This window comes from Tiliqua scincoides, chromosome 1, assembly GCF_035046505.1.
Source record: "Tiliqua scincoides isolate rTilSci1 chromosome 1, rTilSci1.hap2, whole genome shotgun sequence".
Taxonomy (NCBI): Eukaryota; Metazoa; Chordata; class Lepidosauria; order Squamata; family Scincidae; genus Tiliqua; species Tiliqua scincoides.
This window is the reverse complement of record NC_089821.1, coordinates 171,246,180-171,269,608: the sequence shown is the minus strand read 5'-3', so window position 1 is coordinate 171,269,608 and position 23,429 is coordinate 171,246,180. Positions and strand designations below refer to the sequence as shown.

At 43.3% G+C, this 23,429-nt stretch overlaps 1 protein-coding gene across 1 annotated transcript in view; it reads left to right on the top strand.

The window, feature by feature from the left end:
• COL21A1 (collagen type XXI alpha 1 chain) overlaps nucleotides 1-23,429 on the top strand; it is a 94,715-nt gene that overhangs the window by 52,010 nt on the left and 19,276 nt on the right. Inside the window, exons 17-20 of the mRNA XM_066612420.1 lie at nucleotides 12,024-12,068; nucleotides 14,508-14,561; nucleotides 22,283-22,336; nucleotides 22,915-22,968. Of these exons, the coding sequence (XP_066468517.1) occupies nucleotides 12,024-12,068; nucleotides 14,508-14,561; nucleotides 22,283-22,336; nucleotides 22,915-22,968 (207 nt within the window). The remainder of the gene's footprint in view (nucleotides 1-12,023; nucleotides 12,069-14,507; nucleotides 14,562-22,282; nucleotides 22,337-22,914; nucleotides 22,969-23,429) is intronic.

Below are 23,429 nucleotides of genomic sequence, written 5' to 3'. Positions count from 1 at the left end.
GGGAGGGGTGCTTCTCTGAACCTCCTTGCTTTGCTTGCTCTGCTTGCTCTGCTGCTCTATTTCAAGCCCATAGTGCAGTGGTTCCCAAACCTTTTAGAGGCTGTTGCCTAGAGGCTGCCAAGGGGTGTGGCTATAATGTGTTGGACAGCAGTGCTCCTCTGACCAAGTAGCAGCTTATTTAACCCTTGATGCACATAGCCTAATCTGCCCTTTCAGTTTTGTGAACCACACAAAATTGGGTCACATCCCATTGGTGGGCCCAGACCCACAGTTTGGGAACCACAGTTGTAGGTTATTGGAGCTAGGAGGGACAAGTAAGGGAGCAAATGGGGACCAGGGGAGACAATGGTGGAAGTAATGGATGAGCACAGAGTGCCACCTTTGCCCATCTATTGCCTAGCGGCAGTCCACCTCAATTTGCCTTACCACTGGGCCATCCCACTTCTTGGGTCCTTTCCAAAGGCCTCTTTTTCTACCTGTTTGGTCATTCAGATTTCACTTGCTCAGTCCCCTGCTTACTCTGTGCCCCTTCTTCAGCTTCCTGTCTTCTGGCATTCCTTTTACCTGACTTCTGTATGTCCTGCGATTACTTTTCATCATCGTGACCTGTTGTAAACATTGATCTCAAACAAAAAATTATTACAAAATGTGGGCTGCAATAATTTAGTTCCATGAGAAACTAAACATTTCAAGTCGACACACTCACTGGCCCAGGCAGTGTTGGAGTCTTCGCTGCCATAAATGAAATACAAAATAGATTGTTTTCCTTATGGTTACAACGAGGATGACCATATTAAAAGCAATATTGTAAAAACACTAATGAAACAACAAATTTGTGTTGACTAATTCATGTGAGAAAATGGTTAATCTGGAAAAGAAAAAGTTATTATCATAAAACAGAATTATCAGTTTAGTGTACCATTCAGGAAGAATGTCATGAACCAAGTGGTTTAGTTTGTACTTATGTAAATGGGGGAGGGTACATAAAACATTGGAGTTATTTTTCTCATCCCTGGCTGGCCCATGATATGCCTGCCACCACATATATTGAAAGGCCCGGCCATTCACTCTTTCTCACCTCCCCTGGGCCCTTGCTCACAAAGATCCTCTGCTCAGGACTCGTTAGCTGGGGCCCTGGATAGCTGAGGGAGGACTGGATGAGTTGTGATTGCAGTGCAGTCATGGGCCTCCCACTTTTTGTATTGGTTTGTATTCTGCAGAACTTGCATGTTTGGGCACACATGCTGAAGACCTTTCCAGGAAGAGGAAAGGACTCCATTTAGTCTTGTGCTTAGTCTTGTGCTTGTCTTTCCATTGAGAAATATCATGCCATTAATTCTCAAGCAATCATTTTGAAAATTTACTCATAATTGCAGACAGCAGACTCCAGCCAATGTTACAATAATTTTTGAGGCCCATAATTTGTTAACATAAACAAAGTTTTGATTTCAGTGGGAGAGTTGAGTATATACTTAGTTAACTCTTAAAGTGCTGAATACATACTTAATTCCAATCTTATCCCCGGCTGGTGCACAGCATGCAGGGCAACCAGTGCAAGAGTCACTGTGTCCTCTGCACCAGCAGGGGACCAGGCCAACCAGGAGTTGTAAGATTGTAAGAAAAATACTGTTTACCTCATTGGTCAATGCCTGGTCTCCTATGGGACTCCTCAGATCTTTGCCTGCTCTTTTGCTAGTTTAGATCTGAGGAGCCTGCAGTTGTACAAATCGATGGTAAGGCCACACCTGGAGTATTGTGTCCAGTTCTGGTCGCCGCACCTCAAAAAAGACATAGTTGAAATGGAAAAGGTGCAAAAGAGAGCGACTAAGATGATTACTGGGCTGGGACACCTTCCTTGTGAGGAAAGGCTAGGGCGTTTGGGCCTCTTCAGCCTAGAAAAGAGGCGCCTGAGGGGGGACATGACTGAGACATACAAAATTATGCAGGGGATGGACAGAGTGGATGGAGAGATGCTCTTTACACTCTCACATAACACCAGAACCAGGGGACATCCACTAAAATTGACTGTTGGGAGAGTTAGAACAGACAAAAGAAAAATATTTCTTTACTCAGCGTGTGGTCGGTCTGTGGAACTCCTTGCCACAGCATGTGGTGATGGCATCTGGCCTGGACACCTTTAAACGGGGATTGGACTAGTTTCTGGAGGAAAAATCCATTACGGGTTACAAGCCATGATGTGTATGCGCAACCTCCTGATTTTAGAAATGGGCTATGTCAGAATGCCAGATGCAAGGGAGGGCACCAGGATGAGGTCTCTTGTGATCTGGTGTGCTCCCTGGGGCATTTGGTGGGCCGCTGTGAGATACAGGAAGCTGGACTAGATGGGCCTATGGCCTTATCCAGTGGGGCTGTTCTTATGTTCTTAAGTGTGTGTGTCAGGCTCTGGATGGGTGTTTAGTTATGAAGGACATCAGTGCTGCAGAGATCTTCCCCCAATCCACTCCAACCACAAGCAGAACTCTGCTAGTGGCTGACCTGTGCAGTGCTGCCTCCCACCAGTGTCACTGCTGCCAATTTCCTGGAATTTCTGAAGAAGATTGTAACAGTAGACAGAAGGCAAAAGGGGTGCAGTTCTTAGCAGTTAGCAGCATGCATCCACCACTTCACCCTTTCAGCGGAATGTTGGTGGGCTGAGAGTTGTAGCAGTTTTCTCCCTTCCAGGACAATTCAGATGAAACAGTAAAAATACAAGGAGTTTTTAAAAAAGTGATGAAAAATCAGAGTAGTGGAGAAGAAAGGGTAAAGAAAAAGGAAATGATAACCCAATAAAAGGAGAAAGAGGGGGGAGGCAACAGTTGGCAAGGATGTTAAAAGCTAAGTAGCAAATAAAGCAAAGCCTGATTCAAATTCTCCTGTTACTTTCCCTACCCAACTTACTCACAATGTTCCAGTTCCCTAGTTTTTTCATCCAGATGGGTGGGTGGGCCCCTGTGGAGTACCAGTTATTTCCATTGTTACACCTGGACAAAGCTGCTTTTTATAACCTCTGGCCATTAAGTAGGTTTCAACTGTTGGACTGGGTCCTGGGGGGAGGGAGTCACCTGAGCCTCTGAGTTTCCCATTTAAGGAAACCAAGTTAATTTCATGGTCCAGTGAGCTGACTCAAACTGGTCTCTTTGTTTAGTGGTCACTTGGGGGAAAGGTTGATGTTCAAACAATAACCAGCAACACAATAGGGCAAACACAGCTATTGTCTTTGGATAACACAGCAGTCTCTTTTGAAGAGCAGAAACTTTTGAGGTGGTAGAAGAGAACATAGAAGCTTAAAAAATTGTGTGTGTATGTTTGTGTGTATGCATTGGGGGGGGGATAGAGAGAGATTGAAAATCAGCCTTTTAAAGACAGCATTGTTTATAGAATACCCTGCTACTTTGTACAAACAGTGAAACTGAATAGCAGGTTAAAATTTTTAATTTGCCATTAAAGGAAAAATGTTGCTGGATAGAGTTAGTTTTACAAAGGACTTCCCCAAAGGCTGTTTTCCCCCCAAGCCAGTGAATCATGAATTATTCCATACAATGTATTCTAACACTCCCAGAGAGTGGCACTTTTCCCATTTGTAATGTTTCCAATGATTCTGTTTTCCTTGGTGGTTTAACAATTGCATGAATAATCTGGTTTGTATTAGTGTTTGATTAGAGACAGACAGGCATTTCTTATCATTTCTCATAAAGCAGTCTGTGCAAGAAAAGAAAAGAAAAAAGAATTGTATCATTTCATGCTACAGGTTGAATTTAACAAGTATTATATCAAGCTTCAAACACATGCCAGATGTTTTGATCACTCCAAAGTATTGTTCTGACAATTTAAGTAATGCCTGTCTTTTCAAATCAACCCTTAACATTACATTGGCTGTTAACTTACTCAGGTTCACAATCTTTATATTGCATATAAAAGTATCTGTTGAGTGGCTTTGTAAAATCTTTTCAGAACTCAGGATGGTTTTAAGTGTGAAACAAGCACTTAAGATTTCTCAGTCCCTTTTTTTCTGAGCATCTTCCTTTGGGCAAAATCCAGGTCCATCAAACTAAAACGAACGCAAGTTATGAAAATGAGAAAACTGCGCTAAGAAAACATAGGAAGAAATTTTGTCGCCCCTTCTGGGTTTGAACTGACATTAATTAGCCTTTGCAGCTGCTAGCTGGTGATGTTTGGATGGGAAAATAACATTAATGGGAGATTGAATCTTTTCCAGCAGGCACTAAATCCTGCATTACATTTCACAATGTACAATGCATTAATCATTTACTTTACTATGTGCATTTGGGGAAATCACTGAGATATCAAGAAAAGATTTTGGTATTTCTTGATGAGTTGCAGGAAAGTGACTCATCTCTTGATCATACTACCTTTCTGGTTCAGAGATTGCCCTGTTAGGCTTTCAGACCACTATTTCTAAGACCAAGGGTGCAATGCTAACCAACTTTCCACCACTGGCATAGCTGTGCCAGTGGGACATGTATTCCATCCTACAGTTTGGGGGCAGTCATGGAGGCCTCCTCAAGGTAAAGCAATGTTTGTTCTCTTACCTCGGTGCTGAAAATTTGGTTAGGATTGCACTTTAAGCCTATTTGCCATAGGTTACAGCAGTGGTTCTCAAACTTACTCCCAAAGTAAGCCTTTGCAGGGGAGGTGTGAGGGCAGCAATGCAGTCTCCAGCATCGCGTCGCTAAGGGGGTGAGAGAGGATGCCTTTACTTACTGTGGGCTTGGGCAAGCAGCAGGAGGTGCCAGGAACGGTGTGCAGCCCTCCGCAGGGCTCCCCGAGGCTTGGAATGTTCAAAAAGAGCAAAACCACTTCTGGTGTGCAAACACCAGACTAAGCTGGGACCAGACTAAGCTGGGACCAGAAGCACTCACTAGATGGCCTTAGGCAAGCTGCTCCTCTTAGAGTCCAATCGTATTCTCTCTCCCCCCCCCCATTGGTGCAGCTGCACTGAATCTTCTGGAGGAGGATCAGGGAGCTTTGGAGGGGAAAGGGAAATTATTTTCTCTTACCCTTCGTAAGCCTCATGATTGCCAACAGCTCTTGATTGCCGGCTCTTTAGCTGGTGCAGGTCTAAGGAGAAGAAAGGTGTAGGGAGATTTTAAAAAGAAGTGATAGGATCCAGTGTGTGTCATTGTTGCTGGATCCACCCCCCTCCTGCCACCTCCCTGACCTGATTTTCCCCACCCAGTTTCATTCCCTTCTGCCCACCCACTACTGTCTCACTTGGTCCAGTAGGCACAACGGGAACTAGCAGTAGTTTCACTACTGTAGAATTCCACTGTAGAATCTCTGTGGGTTAAATTACCAGGCTTGTGCAGCGATGTAATACTGGGGGCGTGCTATCGTCCTCCAGACCAGAAATCGGATGGGGACCTTGAAATGAGGAAACAGATCAGGGAGGTGACAAGGAGGGACAGGGTTGTAATCATGGGGGACTTCAATTATCCTCATATTGACTGGGTCAATTTGTGTTCTGGTCACGATAAGGAAACCGGATTTCTTGACGTGCTAAATGACTGTGGCTTAGAGCAGCTAGTCACAGAGCCCACCAGAGGACAGGTGACTCTGGATTTAATATTGTGCAATACTCAGGACCTGGTTAGAGATGTCAGTGTTACGGAGCCATTGGGGAACAGTGATCATGCTGCGATCCGTTTTGACATGCACGTTGGGGGAAGAATACCAGGCAAATCTCTAACAAAAACCCTTGACTTCCGACAGGCAGACTTCCCCCAAATGAGGAGGCTGGTTAGAAGGAGGTTGAAAGGGAGGGTAAAAAGAGTCCAATCTCTCCAGAGTGCATGGAGGCTGCTTAAAACAACAGTAATAGAGGCTCAGCAGAGGTGTATACCGCAAAGAAAGAAGGGTTCCACTAAATCCAGGAGGGTGCCCGCATGGCTAACCAGCCAAGTTAGAGAGGCTGTGAAGGGCAAGGAAGCTTCCTTCCGTAAATGGAAGTCTTGCCCTAATGAGGAGAATAAAAAGGAACATAAACTGTGGCAAAAGAAATGTAAGAAGGTGATACGGGAGGCCAAGCGAGACTATGAGGAACGCATGGCCAGCAACATTAAGGGGAATAATAAAAGCTTCTTCAAATATGTTAGAAGCAGGAAACCCCCCAGAGAAGCGGTTGGCCCTCTGGATGGTGAGGGAGGGAAAGGGGAGATAAAAGGAGACTTAGAGATGGCAGAGAAATTAAATGAGTTCTTTGCATCTGTCTTCACGGCTGAAGACCTCGGGCAGATACCGCTGCCCGAACGGCTCCTCCTGACCGAGGAGTTAAGTCAGATAGAGGTTAAAAGAGAAGATGTTTCAGACCTCATTGATAAATTAAAGATCAATAAGTCACCGGGCCCTGATGGCATCCACCCAAGAGTTATTAAGGAATTGAAGAATGAAGTTGCAGATCTCTTGACTAAGGTATGCAACTTGTCCCTCAAAACAGCCACGGTGCCAGAAGATTGGAGGATAGCAAATGTCACGCCTATTTTTAAAAAGGGAAAGAGGGGGGACCCGGGAAACTATAGGCCGGTCAGCCTAACATCCATACCGGGTAAGATGGTGGAATGCCTCATCAAAGATAGGATCTCAAAACATAGATGAACAGGCCTTGCTGAGGGAGAGTCAGCATGGCTTCTGTAAGGGTAAGTCTTGCCTCACGAACCTTATAGAATTATTTGAAAAGGTCAACAGGCATGTGGATGTGGGAGAACCCGTGGACATTATATATCTGGGCTTTCAGAAGGCGTTCGACACGGTCCCTCACCAAAGGCTACTGAAAAAACTCCACAGTCAGGGAATTAGAGGACAGGTCCTCTCCTGGATTGAGAACTGGTTGGAGGCCAGGAAGCAGAGAGTGGGTGTCAATGGGCAATTTTCACAATGGAGAGAGGTGAAAAGCGGTGTGCCCCAAGGATCTGTCCTGGGACCGGTGCTTTTCAACCTCTTCATAAATGACCTGGAGACAGGGTTGAGCAGTGAAGTGGCTAAGTTTGCAGACGACACCAAACTTTTCTGAGTGGTGAAGACCAGAAGTGATTGTGAGGAGCTCCAGAAGGATCTCTCCAGACTGGCAGAATGGGCAGCAAAATGGCAGATGCGCTTCAATGTAAGTAAGTGTAAAGTCATGCACATTGGGGCAAAAAATCAAAACTTCACGTATAGGCTGATGGGTTCTGAGCTGTCTGTGACAGATCAGGAGAGAGATCTTGGGGTGGTGGTGGACAGGTCGATGAAAGTGTCGACCCAATGTGCGGCGGCAGTGAAAAAGGCCAATTCTATGCTTGGGATCATTAGGAAGGGTATTGAGAACAAAACGGCTAGTATTATAATGCCGTTGTACACCGGGAGTATTGTGTCCAGTTCTGGTCGCCGCATCTCAAAAAAGACATAGTGGAAATGGAAAAGGTGCAAAAGAGAGCGACTAAGATGATTACGGGGCTGGGGCACCTTCCTTATGAGGAAAGGCTACGGCATTTGGGCCTCTTCAGCCTAGAAAAGAGACGCCTGAGGGGGGACATGATTGAGACATACAAAATTATGCAGGGGATGGACAGAGTGGATAGGGAGATGCTCTTTACACTCTCACATAATACCAGAACCAGGGGACATCCACTAAAATTGAGTGTTGGGCGGGTTAGGACAGACAAAAGAAAATATTTCTTTACTCAGCGTGTGATCGGTCTGTGGAACTCCTTGCCACAGGATGTGGTGCTGGCGTCTACCCTAGACACCTTTAAAAGGGGATTGGACAAGTTTCTGGAGGAAAAATTCATTATAGGGTACAAGCCATGATGTGTATGCGCAACCTAGAATGCGCAATTCTAATGATTTTAGAAATGGGTTATGTCAGAATGCCAGATGCAAGGGAGGGCACCAGGATGAGGTCTCTTGTTATCTGGTGTGCTCCCTAGGGCATTTGGTGGGCCGCTGTGAGATACAGGAAGCTGGACTAGATGGGCCTATGGCCTGATCCAGTGGGGCTGTTCTTATGTTCTTATGGCACTGCTGCAACTTCTTACACTGCTTACATTATCTCAAATGGTGAAATCTTCATAATCAGCTATTGGGCAGCGGGTTCACAACCAGGTGGACCATTGCTTCTGAATGTTTACTATCAGAATAGTTCAGGTCCACTATCCATCATGTCATTGGCTTCTGTGACAAAAATAAATAAATGCCTGGAATGTGCCAGGAAAAAACAACTGCAGACAGGTCATGTTAACGGTCATCTATGTGTCCCACTCAGGAAGTCATCCTCATAAGGCAACTGTTGTGAGATTCCCCCCCCTTTTTTTTCTTAAACTCCGACACCTTCACAGGCTGCAATCCTAACCACACTTTCCTGATAGTAAGCCCCATTTAACAAAATAGAACTTGCTTCTGAGTAGACCTGGTTAGGATTGTGCCCACAGTTATGTATGTGCCTCTGAGAATACAAGCACCTGTGGATTTAGGCTACCTAATCAAACAATGCAATTAGAAGAAAAACAACATTGTGGTGTTTCCGCAGCCCTTAGGAAAAATGCTCCAGGTCTCTGGCCAGCCTACTGCAGGAACTTCATAGTACAATTTAGGGCTGAAAGGAGGGTAGGAGACTTCAAAAGGAGAGGGTAAAAATGCATTTTTCCTGCCCCTTTCCAGTCACCTTGTCTAGCCTAGAGAGGGAAAAGATTCTAAGCATTCCCTTCCCCAACTCTGGTTTCTCTCTCCAGGCTACAGTCAGCCAGTGGTTCCCAAAGTTTTAGCATTCCCAAAGGTTTTAGCATTAAATGACACTCTTGGAATCCATCTAACTTTATGAGACAAAAAAACCATTTGCACCTTACCAGCTGCTCAAGCCTCTATATTTAGCCTTTTTAGTACAGTTTTTTTTGGGGTGGGGGGTGGGGGCTGCCTTCTGGAGCATTGTTTGAGCTCCACATTCATCAGACCATTCTGGTGGCCTTTCGTTCCCCTTTGCCTCTCCTTTAGTAGGAGCATGCATGTTCTTCTGCATGCAAGTTAATGTGCACTTGCAGCTCCATTTTCATAGGGCTCGATATATATTCCTTGTATTGGAGGGGGGACTTCCTTCTCACGTGTTTTTGGGGGACCTACATTGATAGGATTGAGACCATTCTGGTGATGTTGTGTTCTTATTGGCCTGCTCTTCAAAGTGGGCAAGGCGTATCTGCGTATGCATGAGTAAATGCACATGTGTAACTCAGTTTCATTTTCCATAGGGCTCAATGCATTTTCCTAGGGCACAATCCTGACCCTCAGAAGTGCTGGTGCAAGTCCCTTGCGCTGGCCCAGAGGTGTTGTGAAAAAACCGTAAAGCACTTTTGTGCCAATGTTCAAGGAGGGAGGCCTGCAGTGCAGGTGGACTGGGAAAGCCATGCTGGCAGAGTCAGGCTGGTGCAGGGGTTAGAGAGGGGAGGGGGAGGGTGGGAAAGAGGCATTCCAGGGTGTGTGTGTGTGGGCTGGCCCATGGGTCGGCTGCAACTGAGTGGGGACCAGGATCCAGCACTTGTGCTGGATCCTAAACCCAGTCCCAAGCAACCTGGAGCAGCTCTGGGCTGCTCAGATCTGTGCCACCTCTTTATGTGACTTGCAACCTACAGTTTGGGAAACGCTGCTCTAAGTTATTTGGAGATGAGCAGGTCACATTTCTCCCATCTTGTCCCAGATGGTTCTCAGCTATCCTTGACTTTCCATATTTCACTGAGCAGGATCAGTTCGTGCTGAGCTGTTTTAATTATTTTTTCTCTTTTTTTCTTGTGATTGATAAACAATTTTTGTTTGTGCATACCTGAGAAGTCTCCTGAGTATCCAGAAGCCAGTATCTTGTCCATGGGTGGCCCTGTTTCACTGCCCAGCTGACAGACCTGAGACCACCAAGTTCAGTATTTAGAATAATTTTTAAAAAGTACTCTCCTGGCCTCCTAATACCTCCAGGGATACATCACTGTTAGATGCTGCCAACAGCACTTAGTGAACTCTCTTCTTTCCAAACTTCTTTGGAATGATGGGACAGTGGGGATCTGCAATAAAGCCAATGTGGATCAGCAAGTATCCTTTCACTAGGGGGCATTCAACCACACAGTTCTTAGGGCCCAATCCTATCTGTGCAGAATGCTGGAAGATTGTGAGATCCACCAACATATTGTGCAGGCCATGAGAGAAGCAGCCTCTCTACCATGGTGCAGAGAACTGCAACAGGTGCAAAGGCCTGGAGGCCATGCACCTGCAGCAGTGCCATGCAAACTGGCTATCGGGTCTGGTAGTGGTAGGGGAAGATCAGGGTGGGGATTGGGCTGGGACATGGTGGATCTCAGTGGCAGTAGCATCAGCAGGATCTAAAACTCCTGTCCTAGACCTGACATGCCCCTGCGGCGAAACAGTTAATACTCCAGCTGGCATAGATCTGAGTAGCTCTGCAGAACCCCAGGCATTGGTGGAAGAAGTAGGTAAAATTTATTTATCTCTCCCAACCAGCCTGGTCCACTGCTTGTGCATGGGATGTAGCAGGGACTGTGCTGAAGACCTTGGGAGAAAGGACTTCTGCTGTTCCTGAAGGAATGAAAACTGTATCTGCCACAGGCTCATCTCTCTTCCTAGAGAGATGTGTGTTCCCCTTCCAGCATGTCCTTTTGAGGTTCCGTTTGAAGGCCTATGTTAGTTAAGAAACTTGAACTGGCAATCATCTTGCCAAATGTTTCATATTCTCATTGTTCTTCTACCAGCTTTCTGTGTATCAAGAAAAATAAGTTGTGTAACAAGGACTTTTATAGAAAAGCAAATTTTATCCAGATGATGAGTAATTTTTCCCTCTACAGTTGTTCTGCTTACAATGTATGTACCAGCACAATCAGAATTTGGGGTCACAGAGAGAAGATTCAAAACTTGTGCCAATTATTTGTACAAACAGGTTGAGACTAATTATTTGCATGGGTTCAGTTCCAAGCACTCAAGTGGATTAAAAAACTCAATTTAAAAAACTAAGTTTCTTTGCTTCAGTGATTGAAAAACAGCCTTGCTGACCTTTTGACTCTAAGATAAGAGTCATTAAGAAGACAATCCATCAGCACTTCACTCAGGCCCTCCCTTCACCAATGCAAAATGACCTATAAATAGGCTGGACCTGTATTTCTGAAAGAAAACACTTCCCTTCTTTTGTAGGTGAATTCAAGTATTGTTGCTGTTGTCGCCACGCCTATTCTGAGTCACATTTTAAAAACAAGAAGAATTTCTTTATCAAAATATTTATTATGGGCAGTAATAAATGAATTAAACTCTTGGATTAAGCCGGTTGGATACTTCTCCAGCTAAACAGGACCTTTCAAATTCTACCACCTTTTAAAACCTATTAATTAAAGAATTGCAAGATAAAGAGTTTTAGTAGAGGACATTGAAGCCTATTAAAAAGCTTGAGAATTGACAGTATCAGAACAAATATTTAGGGGACAACATTATCTCCTTCGCATAGGAGATAATGTGCTAGGGTGTAAGCATTTGTGATCTACATGTGCAATTCTGATGGCTCAAAATAGCTAAAAAAATTAAACAAATAGGACACATTAAAATTTCTCGCAAGCCTTCCTTAGACATTCTCTAACCATGGCAAGCAATCATTCTTAGAAAATTCATGCTTGGCAAGACCACCCACTGATGCATTCTTAAATTCCACCTCATCACGCCTCATGCTTATTTTAGTGTTAGTTTACATAGAAAGATGCTACGCTTGGGGAAAGATCCTCCCCATGATTAGCGACAAAATAAGCACGAATTCAGAGCACGAGTTTCAGAGCATAGCAGCAGCAAGGCTTACTGGTACAGTCATGGGCTTCTGAAATGGTGGGTGTTCTCCATGGTTGGAGAATATCCAAAGAGGGTTGTGCTGCCTGACGTGGAGGAATTTGCATGCTTCCTCACTTGCACATCATCTCTCATCAATGAATTTGTGAATTAAGGAACCAGCTTTAATTGTGTTTTAAATATTAACTTGAAATGTATTTAAACTTCTTTTCAAGGGAATTCCTGGGATACCTGGAGCTCAAGGAATAAAAGGAGAAAAGGTATTCATAAAGATGTAACATTAGAGTTTATGCTAAGTGCGCTTGCTGCTTTCAATAAAACGAGATAAACCCTCACATTTTTACTATATGGTTGTTGGCTGGATTATATTTCCCCTCCCCCCCCCCCAAATTGATAACCTACACATTTCTGCATATCAAGAGTTCCGTATAGTCCATGGTAGATTAAATTTTAGCCAAATGTATTTCTGTCCATGCTTAATTCTTGGTTTTCAACAAATTAATTGCCCAATCCTTTTCTTACTACATGTCATATCCTATCCCCCTTCCTGGGCCTGATCTGCCAACACAAATCAGTGTGAACTTGTGCCAGCTATATGGCTGGCACAGGTCTGAGTTGAGTCATTGTAGCTGCTTACCTCAAGGAGACCTCCAGCAGTGAAACCTGAGGAGACCTTCCCCTCATGCTGCAATATAGCCCTCACAAGTGCCAATACATTGGCGCGGGAGACTTTAGTTAGGATTGGGCTGTAAGAGGTTCTGTTGATTTCTTCAACAACAAGTTACATATAGAAGGATATCTGGTGCCACTGTGGGCAGACTAGCTGTATTACTGTCTTTTGGTAAAAATGACTCTGAGCAACTTCATACATTAGAAAGAAAAGTGGAGTGAAGGTCTTAAATTTTCTCACAGTGTGAGTTTCTCTGCATCTCTAGTTGCATATGAAGTGGGACATGTATCTTATCTGCAGAAAACTCCAGGAGTCATTTGGGTGACACACCTGGTGCCTTCGTCTTGCTGCTTTAAATCATCTGTTTTGTTGGAGGAAGCCCTCAATGGGGACGAAGAACCTGACATACCTCCTTGAACAGGAACAGCAAGAGTGTAACTTTCAGGGCCCAATCCTATGGTTGCCTTGCACTGCCAGGACTCAGATTTTGGCAGTGCAGGGCACTTTCCAGTAATGTGTACTTTGGGTCACTGCCACAAACTGGGGTGGGGGGGGGAGGGAGAGAGAATAATAATAAATGTTTTTACTTGCCTTCTGCTGGCTGTCCGATTGTCCCCACCCCCAATATTGTATGCTGTGTGTGCTTCGCCAGCATGGCTGCATTGGCTCCAGTGTTGGGGGATAGGATTGGGCAGTCAGATGCTTTAGAACAGTGCTTCCGAAACTCCTACAAGGTAGTTGGGAGTATTGTGTGTGGGGGAAGGGCTATGGCAGCAATGTGATACCCAGGATTGTGCTGCTGCTGGGGAATGGAGGGTGTTTTTTTTTTGTACTTGTCTCCAGCCAGTGCCAGAGTCCTTGGGGGTCTGGGGAACCCACTGCAAGGCTCCCCAAGCCTCTGTAAGTGTAAAAAGAAAAAGAAAAAATGGACAATTTCAGTTTCGCAAAGTGTCCACCTGGACTTCCACCAGGACTTCAGTACTGGCTGGAGGTAAGTTAAAAAAAACAAAAACCTTGCCGTCCCTGACAGCAGTGTGATCCTGGGGATCACATGTCTGCCTTACTCCCTCCCCTTAAAAGAGCAGGATAAGTGATAAGCAGAAGATTGGACAAGTTTCTGGAGGAAAAATCCATTACAAGCAAATGGTTACAAGCCATGGTGTGCATGTACAACCTCCTGATTTTAGAAATGGGCTATGTCAGAATGCCAGATGCAAGGGAGGGCACCAGGATGCAGGTCTCTTGTTATCTGGTGTGCTCCCTGGGGCATTTGGTGGGCCGCTGTGAGATACAGGAAGCTGGACTAGATGGGCCTATGGCCTGATCCAGTGGGGCAGTTCTTATGTTCTTAGGTAAGTGCTTCCCTGGTTGGTGGTCGCGACCCACCAGTTTGGGAATCACTGCTTTAGAATCTTCTAATCTAGGGGTTCTCAAACTGGAGATCTACCAGCCCAAGAACCTCTGCCTATGTCCTTTTAAGGGGCAGGAGTGGGGAGATGTTGACAATGCGATTGGACTGATTGTGCTGCTGCCAGGGTCACAGGGCCTTTTTTTGTATTTACCCGTGTCTGCAGCAGGCTCCAGTAGGTGCAGGGAGCCCTGCGGACCCTCTCTGCAGGGCTCCCAATGCCTCAAAACATTAAAAAAATGCAATTGCAGCCCACTTCTGGGTTGTGATCATGAAATTGGGAGTGGGTCGCAGTCATATTTTTTCACTGCTCTGAGGCATTGAAAGCCCTGCAGAGGGCTCTGCAGGGCTCCCTGCACTTCCCGGAAGCTGCTGCAGACGGGGGGTAGGTACGAAAAAAGCCCCTGTGACCCCTGTGTCAGCATGTTCATTTTGATCGTGTTGTCACCATCCCCCCATCCCCACCAAGACTTATCTCGGTTCTCAAATTCCCTGTAATTTGAGAACCGCTGTTCTAATCTACCTAATTAGATATTTTAGAGACTTTTGAAATTATTTATTTTTCAAGAAAATTTTCAAACAAATACTGAATTTATGCAACATGTATTATTGGATTTTTAGGGTGAAATTGGACCTCCAGGACAACAAGGAACAAACGGATCACCAGGAACACCTGTATGTATATGCTACTGTAGTCTTTTAGATACTGAACTGTCTTTATAGACATGATGAAAGCCTTCAAATCAGTGTCAATTAATTAAACACATGGGGGAAACCTATTACTGCAAAGGAAACAAGTACATTCAGTTTGTAAAACACATCAGGAATTCAGTGAATTCCATTGAAAATAACTGCATTTTTTTAAAAAGCAAACAAACCCAGATGTTAGAAATTTTGGGACAGAATTGTAGGTGAACATTCTAAATTATGTTACATTCATGCTGGGCACTACATGTACGCTGCAATGAAATAATTTCCTAACAAAGAGAACCTGGGCTATTCATTGTGCTAGACGTCTTCTTGAAAGGCTTGCGTGTGAGCTCAAACAGGACTTATGTCACTTGCTTATAAGGGAACTTGAAATCATTTATTGTTTCCATCCTATTAAACTCTTTTATGAGTAGGAGGCGCCTCTGTTCTGATCGGTTAATAACTTCTACAAATGATGCTTTTTCCAGAGTGAGTGGTATTGATTTTCAACAGATGGCAGGCCTCACAAATATAGTTCATAATTCTTGGCAAGTGGTGCTCCTTGCATTTTTGGTGGGAATGATTTTAGAGGATGCAGCTTCTTTCTGCTGAAGCTTTACTTTGCGTTATGGCTCCCGTAATACGGCTTCTGTTTGAATAATATTGTTTGAATTTTATTTGGGATTCTCACTTGAAATCAGGGCTTTTGCTATATATAATAGTATAGTAGACTGAGCTGTAGTATAGTACAGTGGTTCCCAAACTTTCTAGCACTGTGACCCACTTCATCCTCTGGTGAGTTGCAACACGATGATCATTGCATCACGATGATCCCAACCGCACCACAAAGCCTCTGTAGGCTGGTGAGCCTCTGGAGGTTGCTTCCAGGTTGCACTGGGCCAGCGGCCCACTCCATGGGCCTCCACAGGCCCCAGAATGCCCACAACAGCGAACTGGAAGTTATGAACCAAACAGGCACTGGTGTTGGCATTGAAGATAGCAAGCTGGTGGAGGTGCAATGCCTATTTTCTAGACATTTTAAGAGATGCAGATTAAGAGCATATTGTGAACTTCCATATTCTTTCTCTTTCCTTTCCTGGTTTGTTTGTTTTCATATTGCCCTTCGTACAAGAGGCTTATGATGATACATGCTGCCCCTCTCCCTTCTTTTATCCTTACAGAACCTATAAGGGAAGTTAGGCTAAGAGAAAATGACCAGTGAGCTTGATGACTGAGCTGGCATTTGACCTAGACGCAACACAGGTCATCCGTTTAGTGTTCTCTGATGTAGCTTTAACCAGGAGGCTATAATTTAGTTTAAAAACATGATACACTATCTGCAATGCTAGCCAGGGAAGGGAGGAGCAATTCATGGGGTGGGAGCTTGTGACATGCTCCCCGTTTCTTAGTAATGATTAGGTTATTACCATATGTCTGCACTGGGTTAATAAAGAATGTGTATGCATGAGAGCAAACATGGATTTTTTTTTATTAGAATGGATATGTGTGAATTAGTCCCATTAAAATAAGTAAGATGGCAATGGATCGTTTGCCAATAATCATGTAATGCAGAGTTTAATACCATTCATACTATCAGTTCTTTCCACATAACTTTGTATTTTTAGTTTGTGGCAACTTGCATCCAGGGCCATTTTCTAGAGGGAAGAGGAACACATCTCTGAGGGAATATAGTCTGGTGCCCAAGCAGAGCATGTGGGCCTTATTGCTCACAAATTTTACAGTAAAAGACAGGTCCCCACCCTGAGATACGAAAAATAAAGATTGACACAATACATACAATAGGGAGGAGGGGAAGGGAAAGGAGTGTTATAAAATTCTGCCATGCCTAATTCTGGTGTAATTTCTATTTTTCCTAATGTCTTAAGTGACAACCATTTTGATTTTAGGAGCTAGTAGAATTAATCTTCTTGAGCTCTTCATTCAGTGCAATTTTTTTCCTCTCTCAGCTTGTCTGATAAGATAAATGTATTCTCAGTGCAGGGAATATTTTGAGTGGTGTGCGGGGAAATCAACCAAATTGTACAGTGAAATTTTCCTGCTATTTGTCATACTTTTTGTTCCTGAACAGACCAGATGGAAATCCTGTTGACATTAGTTTATATTTAATACATTAGGGAAATTCAGAAGTACATTCATACTAAGTAATGATTATTCCCATTATGGTTGCCAGTTTCAATAATTTATTGATTTATTTGTCATAAATTGTGGCCAGTCTTGGAAAAAGAAGAAGTGATACCATACCTTGCTAAATTTTTACTTAGGCCACATTATGCTTTTTGTTTCATTTCTTATTATTTCATATTTTTTTCACTTTTTATATCAATTTTCCACTTACTATGCAAGAAAAGGATCCTTGCAAAATACTGAAGTCATGAAAAATGCTGTTCATTGGAACTTCTCCTTTAAGATATCGAACTTCCCTGGAGACCTCTTAAAAGTTCACAGGATGTTCTTTTGAAGCTTTATTTCAGTTCTACTAATTTTTGTGCCTATGAAGGCTTTGGACATGAATTTAATATCATATTATTTGAACAGAAAGATTCTCATTTACTTAAACATGACTTCGGTGCCAATCAGATGTAATGCTTTCTTCCTACAAATTGAAGTTTTCAAATCAGGAGCTATTTTCAGAAATGTGTCTCCTGCTATCCCCTTCCCTCACCTCTAGTTTATATTCCTCCTCACTTCCCTTATTTAACATGGCTTCATGTGTGCTGACAACTAACTGTGGTGAACACTACCCAGAACCTTCTTAATGAGTTTGAAAACAGAGTTTGAAATGGATGCGCAAACTCTGATTAAAAGTGAATGTGGCTAGTCTTTATTATAGTTGACAGAATTGTTGTCTGTACTGGTTCACATGTCTCCTCAACTTTGGTTAAGATAAATACAAGCATGCCCCCTTATCTGCGGGGGTTCCGTTCTGGGGAAACCCGCCCACACACACACAGATAGTTGAAACCGCAGATATGGGTAAATGCCCATCCCCTCAGTCTGAGGAGGTTGCCCTCCCCTTGTTTCCGGAGAGGCTTCTAAGCTCAGCAGAGCCTGAGGACGTCCGTCCCCAGCCTCTGTGAAGCTCAGACTGAGCTCAGAAGGCAAAAAAAAAGTGACTTCTGGTTTCAGAGAGAAACTGAAAGTGACATTTTAAATGCTTTATAATGCATTGGGAGACCCAGGGAAGCCTTCTCCTCTGGGGGTTTTGCACACGAGGATGCTTGCACTGGGGGGGGGGGGGGCAGACCCAATCCACTGATAAGTGAATCTGCAGATATGGGATCCACAGATATGGTGACCCCCCTGTATAGGCAAAGGAAGGGAAATTTGAACTTACAAGTGGGAAGACTAGATTGAAATCTGTCGGTTTTACATCAGCTTCTAACCTTGTTATGCTACATCCTTCTTGTTGGTAAATTGTGAATTGTAATAGTTTTCAATGGGAGAAGGTGTCTCTCCCCTCCCCATTATAGCAGTTCATTGACAGAATAAGATGTTTCAGGAGTGTGAAGGCTTCATCCTTCAGAACTCTTTTTTTGTGAAACTTGGGCAGATGCTTGAGGTGAAATGGAGGGCTCCCCAATGCTTGGAATTTCTTACAGTTCTTTGGATGCAGTGTGAAAAAGCCAGTGTCCCCCTTCCTAATTTAAAATCCTATTGCTAACCCCTGCTAACTGGGTAAGAAGCACTTTTTAAGTGGGTGCTCTTCTTTTATTTAGCGGGGAGGGGGGGAGAGTAATTAGCCGTCCTCACCACAGTACTGTTTTTTCTAGTGGCTATCTACTGGTGTTCTTTTGCATCCTTTTAGATTGTGAGCACTTTTGGGACAGGGTGCCATTAGGTGTTTGTTTGATTTTCTCTGTAAACCGCTTTGTGTACTTCCCATTGAAAAGCAGTATATAAATACTGTTAACAGCAACAGCAACAGCAACAACAGGCTTTAAAATAGATTTCCTGAATGATAGTAAGCAACATCTCAAGTGTGTTCCCCTCAAGAGACTGCACATAGCCCTTCTTCCAAGCCTGATACTACTTAACACTCAGCTTTGGCCTGGACATTATTCAAGTACTACTCAGGGTACTGTGTCCTCCATGAAGGTTTTGATGGAGGCTGCTGAATGGAGAATCTACTGCTCTAGGATCTGAAGAATTCACTGTCCCTAAACTGACAGTAGACTGCAAGATTATTAGACTGCAAGCTACAAAGCTATCTAAATGGACCTGGTCAGGGCTTAATGAAGTGCAGATAAATAAGTGTGTGTTACTGTCCACTGGCTCATGTTGAAAATGTATCCAGAGGAACATACTTTTCTTCTCCATGTGATTTTGGTATCCCTAGTTATCTTTTGTTTCTGGCAGGGAATGGCTCTTACACCTACCCTTTTACCTGGACCATTTCCCAAAGTTATGGACCCTTTCAAAACTACAGAAGACTTGGATATCTACAGCGTGGAGATGTGTGTGGGCAGAGGGGCCAGGAGGCCAGATACACCCAACAGATGATCAATGAATTGAGGGTTTTGTTAACCTTGTAATGCGTTAGGCATTATGTAAAGAAAACGGGATCCTTTTGTCTCAATTGACTTGGTAGCCCTTACTCAGATGTTTGGAAACATGTCTTTTGGCAATGGAAGGAGAGGTAGCCTGGTCAGTTCACATATGCATGCATTGGTGACTGCACTCTCTCCCCCCCAAGTGATATAGGGAATGACTAGTGAGAGCAGCTTTTATATCAGAACAATGCAGTGTTGTAAATATAGTTTTCACAAAAGTGAGAAAGAGCTTTATAGATTCTGGCTTTCTTCAAGCTTTCCCATGCTTGCGTACAGCCCACCAAACCACATTTTAAAGGCCAGTGAGTCATCTGGAGACTAGCCGGGGAAGATGGGGAGATGTGAGACTGTACACATAGAGACCACAAGATTTGTGGTTATGGTTATGAAGTTCAAAATGCACTTGATCCAACTGCACCAAATCATCATCTTTCACATAAGTCCTGTTCCAGGGATTTCAAAGTTGTTTGAGTGGCTATGCTCTTTGATGCCTGATGGTGTCCACTCCCCCTGAAGACATTGGTATGCAGCAGAGGGTGGTCCTACATTGAGCGCTGATGGTGGATGCCCAAGTAGCAGCACTGTCCAGGATTGCAGTTTATCAACTTCGGTCAGATCTAGCCTCAGTTATTCAGGCACTGGTTATCTTTATTCTTGACTACTGTGATACACTCTATGTGGGGCTGCTCTTGAAAACAATTTGGAAACTGCATTTGGTTTAACATGTAATGCTGGCTCCTAACATGCTTTGAATGAATCACACTTGTATTATGTCTCCTGTGTTACTTACCATTTACTTTCTACTTACTTTCTTACCATCTACTCTCTACCATTTACTTACTTACTTATCATTTACTTTCTAAACCTTTCTAAACCATTTACTTTCTAAACCTAATTAAAGGTGGTGATTATTACCTTTAGTGGCTTGGGACCATATTTTGCTTATTGCTAGAGGTGTTTGTTTCTGGTGAGTAAGCCTTACGAACCCAATGGGCTTACTTCTGAGTAAAATAAATAATACCATTTTTAAACACCTTGCCTGCATCTATATGAGCAGACGCAGGCCTTAATTTAATCTTCCTAGGCTTTGCTCTCTGGCCTGTGACTCACACAAGTGCAATTAGCAGGAATCATTTTTTCTTTGATGGTGCTGTGGCTATGGGATTTGTGGGATTTGTTATATAGGAGGTTCTTCAGGCTCCCTTATGGCTTGTTTTTAGCAGACCCTTATTACATTTTTATTCCATTTGGCTTTTGATTGATTTTTGTTTGCTGTTGTGATTTTCCTGGTTGCTGTTTGTTTTAATGCTACTGCTAAAGCTTGTCTGTTACTGCTTTTCTTTTAATTATTGAAGTCCTTGTCCTTCTTAGTTGTATTTAAATTGATACACCACTTTGGGGAAAAGATTTTTCATTCTAAAAAGTGGTCTATAAATATTTTAAATAAACAAATCTGTGGCTAACAGTACATTCCTATGTGTGTATACCCAGGAGTGAGTTCTAGGTGAGTTAAATGATACTTACTTGCAGGTAAACGTATAAAGGAATGCAGTGTAATGGCCCAAACCTGCACTGCCGGAGCTTGTGTTCCAGCAGCGCAGCATGCTTTATCACTGTCGCAAAAGGCGATGTGCCATTCATCACAGCCATTACAAAGGCCGTGTTCTTATGTTCTTAAGGGCAATTTGCCATTCAGCAAAAGCAGTGAGCAGCACACACTAGTGGCCTACCAAGGAACTGATAAGCACTGATAAATCAGTATGGGGAAGAGGGTGAGTGGAACAGGGCAGGAAAGGGGTGGAATGGGGTGGAGAACAGGGTGGGGAGGGGATCCAAGTGAGGCTGATAAGGGGGTTGGTATCAGCCACCATGGCATTACCAATATCTGATCCACCTTCCCGGATCCACTTGAAAAAGTGTTGAATTGACACAGATTTGAGCAGATTCCATGTAGGATACAAGACTATTAAGACTGCAATTCTATGAATACGTCTGTGGAAGTAAGTCCTGCATACATTGCATTATGCTGTCAGGCATCTCTTTTAAGCAGGCTTTTAATCTTTGAGTATGCTTGGTAATCTGTGGTGCCATACTTTTTAATTGTTTCATATTTATTTTGTTCTTTATTTTTTAATTGTTTCATATTTAATTTGTTCTCTGTTTAGTTGTTCACCGCTTTGAAATTTTTTATTGAAGTTTAATTGAAGCAGTTTATAAAACCTCTAAATATACACAAATAAGCAGTTAATTAATGTTATTTATTTTTTTAAAGCCACTGAAACTGGGAAGAAAAGTGTGTATACCTTGTAATGAGAGTAAGAGAGAGAGAGAGAGAGAGAGAGAGAGAGAGAGAGAGAGAGAGATGGATTGATTTTATTTATTTGAAGACTTTATATTCTGCCTTTCTCCCACACTGATGGGCACTCAAGACAGTTTACAGAATAAAATTCAGATTAAGGAAAAAGTGAAGAAATGCTTTAATGGAAAGTGTTACTGTTGGTTGTTGTTATCCTTCAGTCTCGGAACGACTATGGTATCGCGCTCTGAATGGTGGTTCTGGAACAGAGTGTCCTCTCCAGTGCGCGAATCCTGGGTAAAGTAGATATGGAGGATAGACTGTTTCCCATGCAGCAAATCCCCCCTCTCCACATCGCTGAAATGGTCCAACGGAAAGGCAGAGGCCAATATGATTGGTTCCAGCAGCATCACAGGAGTTGCCAGAACATGACAGTGTTCAGCCTTGAACTGCCTCAGAGACTCCAGCTCTGGATTTTGCCTTGAGGTTGACTCCTGAAGCCTTTTCCATAACTGGATGTAGCCACAAGGCAGTGGAGGTTTGGGATCAGAGTTTTCCTTCTCTCAGATGAGCTGCCTTCCCAGGCTGACGAGTCTCATCTATCCGGTGTCTGTTTAGTCGCCTCTTATGACAAGTACAGCCAAATGGAGGGCCTATGCTTATCCCCAGCCCCCAGGGGATAAGGTGTTACTGTATGCCTTGATTATGATGGTACTTCCAACTTCCCTTTCTTCAATTTTACATTGGATCTTTGCAGTATAGTCTCTCGTGTGCCAGAGCTATATGTTTATTAACACTTGAATTATTGCTTACATGTGGTCTTGATTTCTAATCTTTAGGGTGTGCCTGGACCTGAGGGAGCAGCTGGTTTGCCTGGAGGACCTGGCCCTAAGGTTTGCCCTGATTTGTACACATATGTACATCAGATATGTTTAGTGCCTTATAATTTTAACTTTTTGGATCCCAAATGTAAGGAAATGAGAATGCCTGTGTTTGTATGGCATGCTAAATCAGTCTTTGGGATCCTTAGAAACCACATAGAAAACGCTCTGCATATGCAAGTATGAGTGAGAGAGATCTTTTGTGGCCGTTCACTCTTCATTTTCACACACACTTCCCTATCTCTTTCATGTGGCTATATGTACACCATTCACACAGTAGTCAGATGTGTGCGACTGTGTAGTTGAATTGTGCGACTGTGGTAGTCGCACAATATTCTGCTCAATTTCTGTTGGTATTGTGGAAATGCAGAGAAGAACTAGATCCATGACCTCATTTTAAGCAACTATCTAATTTTAACTTTGTGAGTGGTAGAAGTAGAGATGTTTATAACTGATAATTTTTTAATCCTTGAATTACTGTAACCCTGTTAGATGCTTTGTTGAAATCTGTTTATGTGAGATGTTCCTTCCTCAAGTGACCTTGCAGATTGCTCCATGAACTACGCAGAGTTCAACTGTTATATTTACAGGGCACAAAGGGAGAACCAGGACAACAAGGGAAATCTGGAATGATGGGTGTCAAGGTACTTATGTCTAAGTTTCAATTTGTAGTATCTTACCAGGTATCTCATTTGATTGATCAATTATTGTGATGATTGTGTGACTGCTTTGTGACCAGTGTGTCAATACAAGTTTATCTTCTACAGGAATTAAGTCAGTGACTACTGAAAAATTAAGTTACCGTAGCAAATCACAGTATAACCTTGTATGGTGCCCTTTTACATTAGTTGAGAAACTAGTTGATCCATGGGTTTTGTCAAAATTGTGATCCAGTATTGTATCCCCTATGTTCAGATACTAGATCTTCTTATTGTTTACTGTGGCAAAGGAAAGAAATTGTGGAACTCTGTCTACAATATATGTCCCATGAGCATGTAAGGACATACCCCAGATTTATAGAAGGAACTATGCAGAAATAATGCTAGCAGCCAGCTCATAAACATGGTTAAACATATGGGAGTGGGCCATGGAATCACATTCTCAT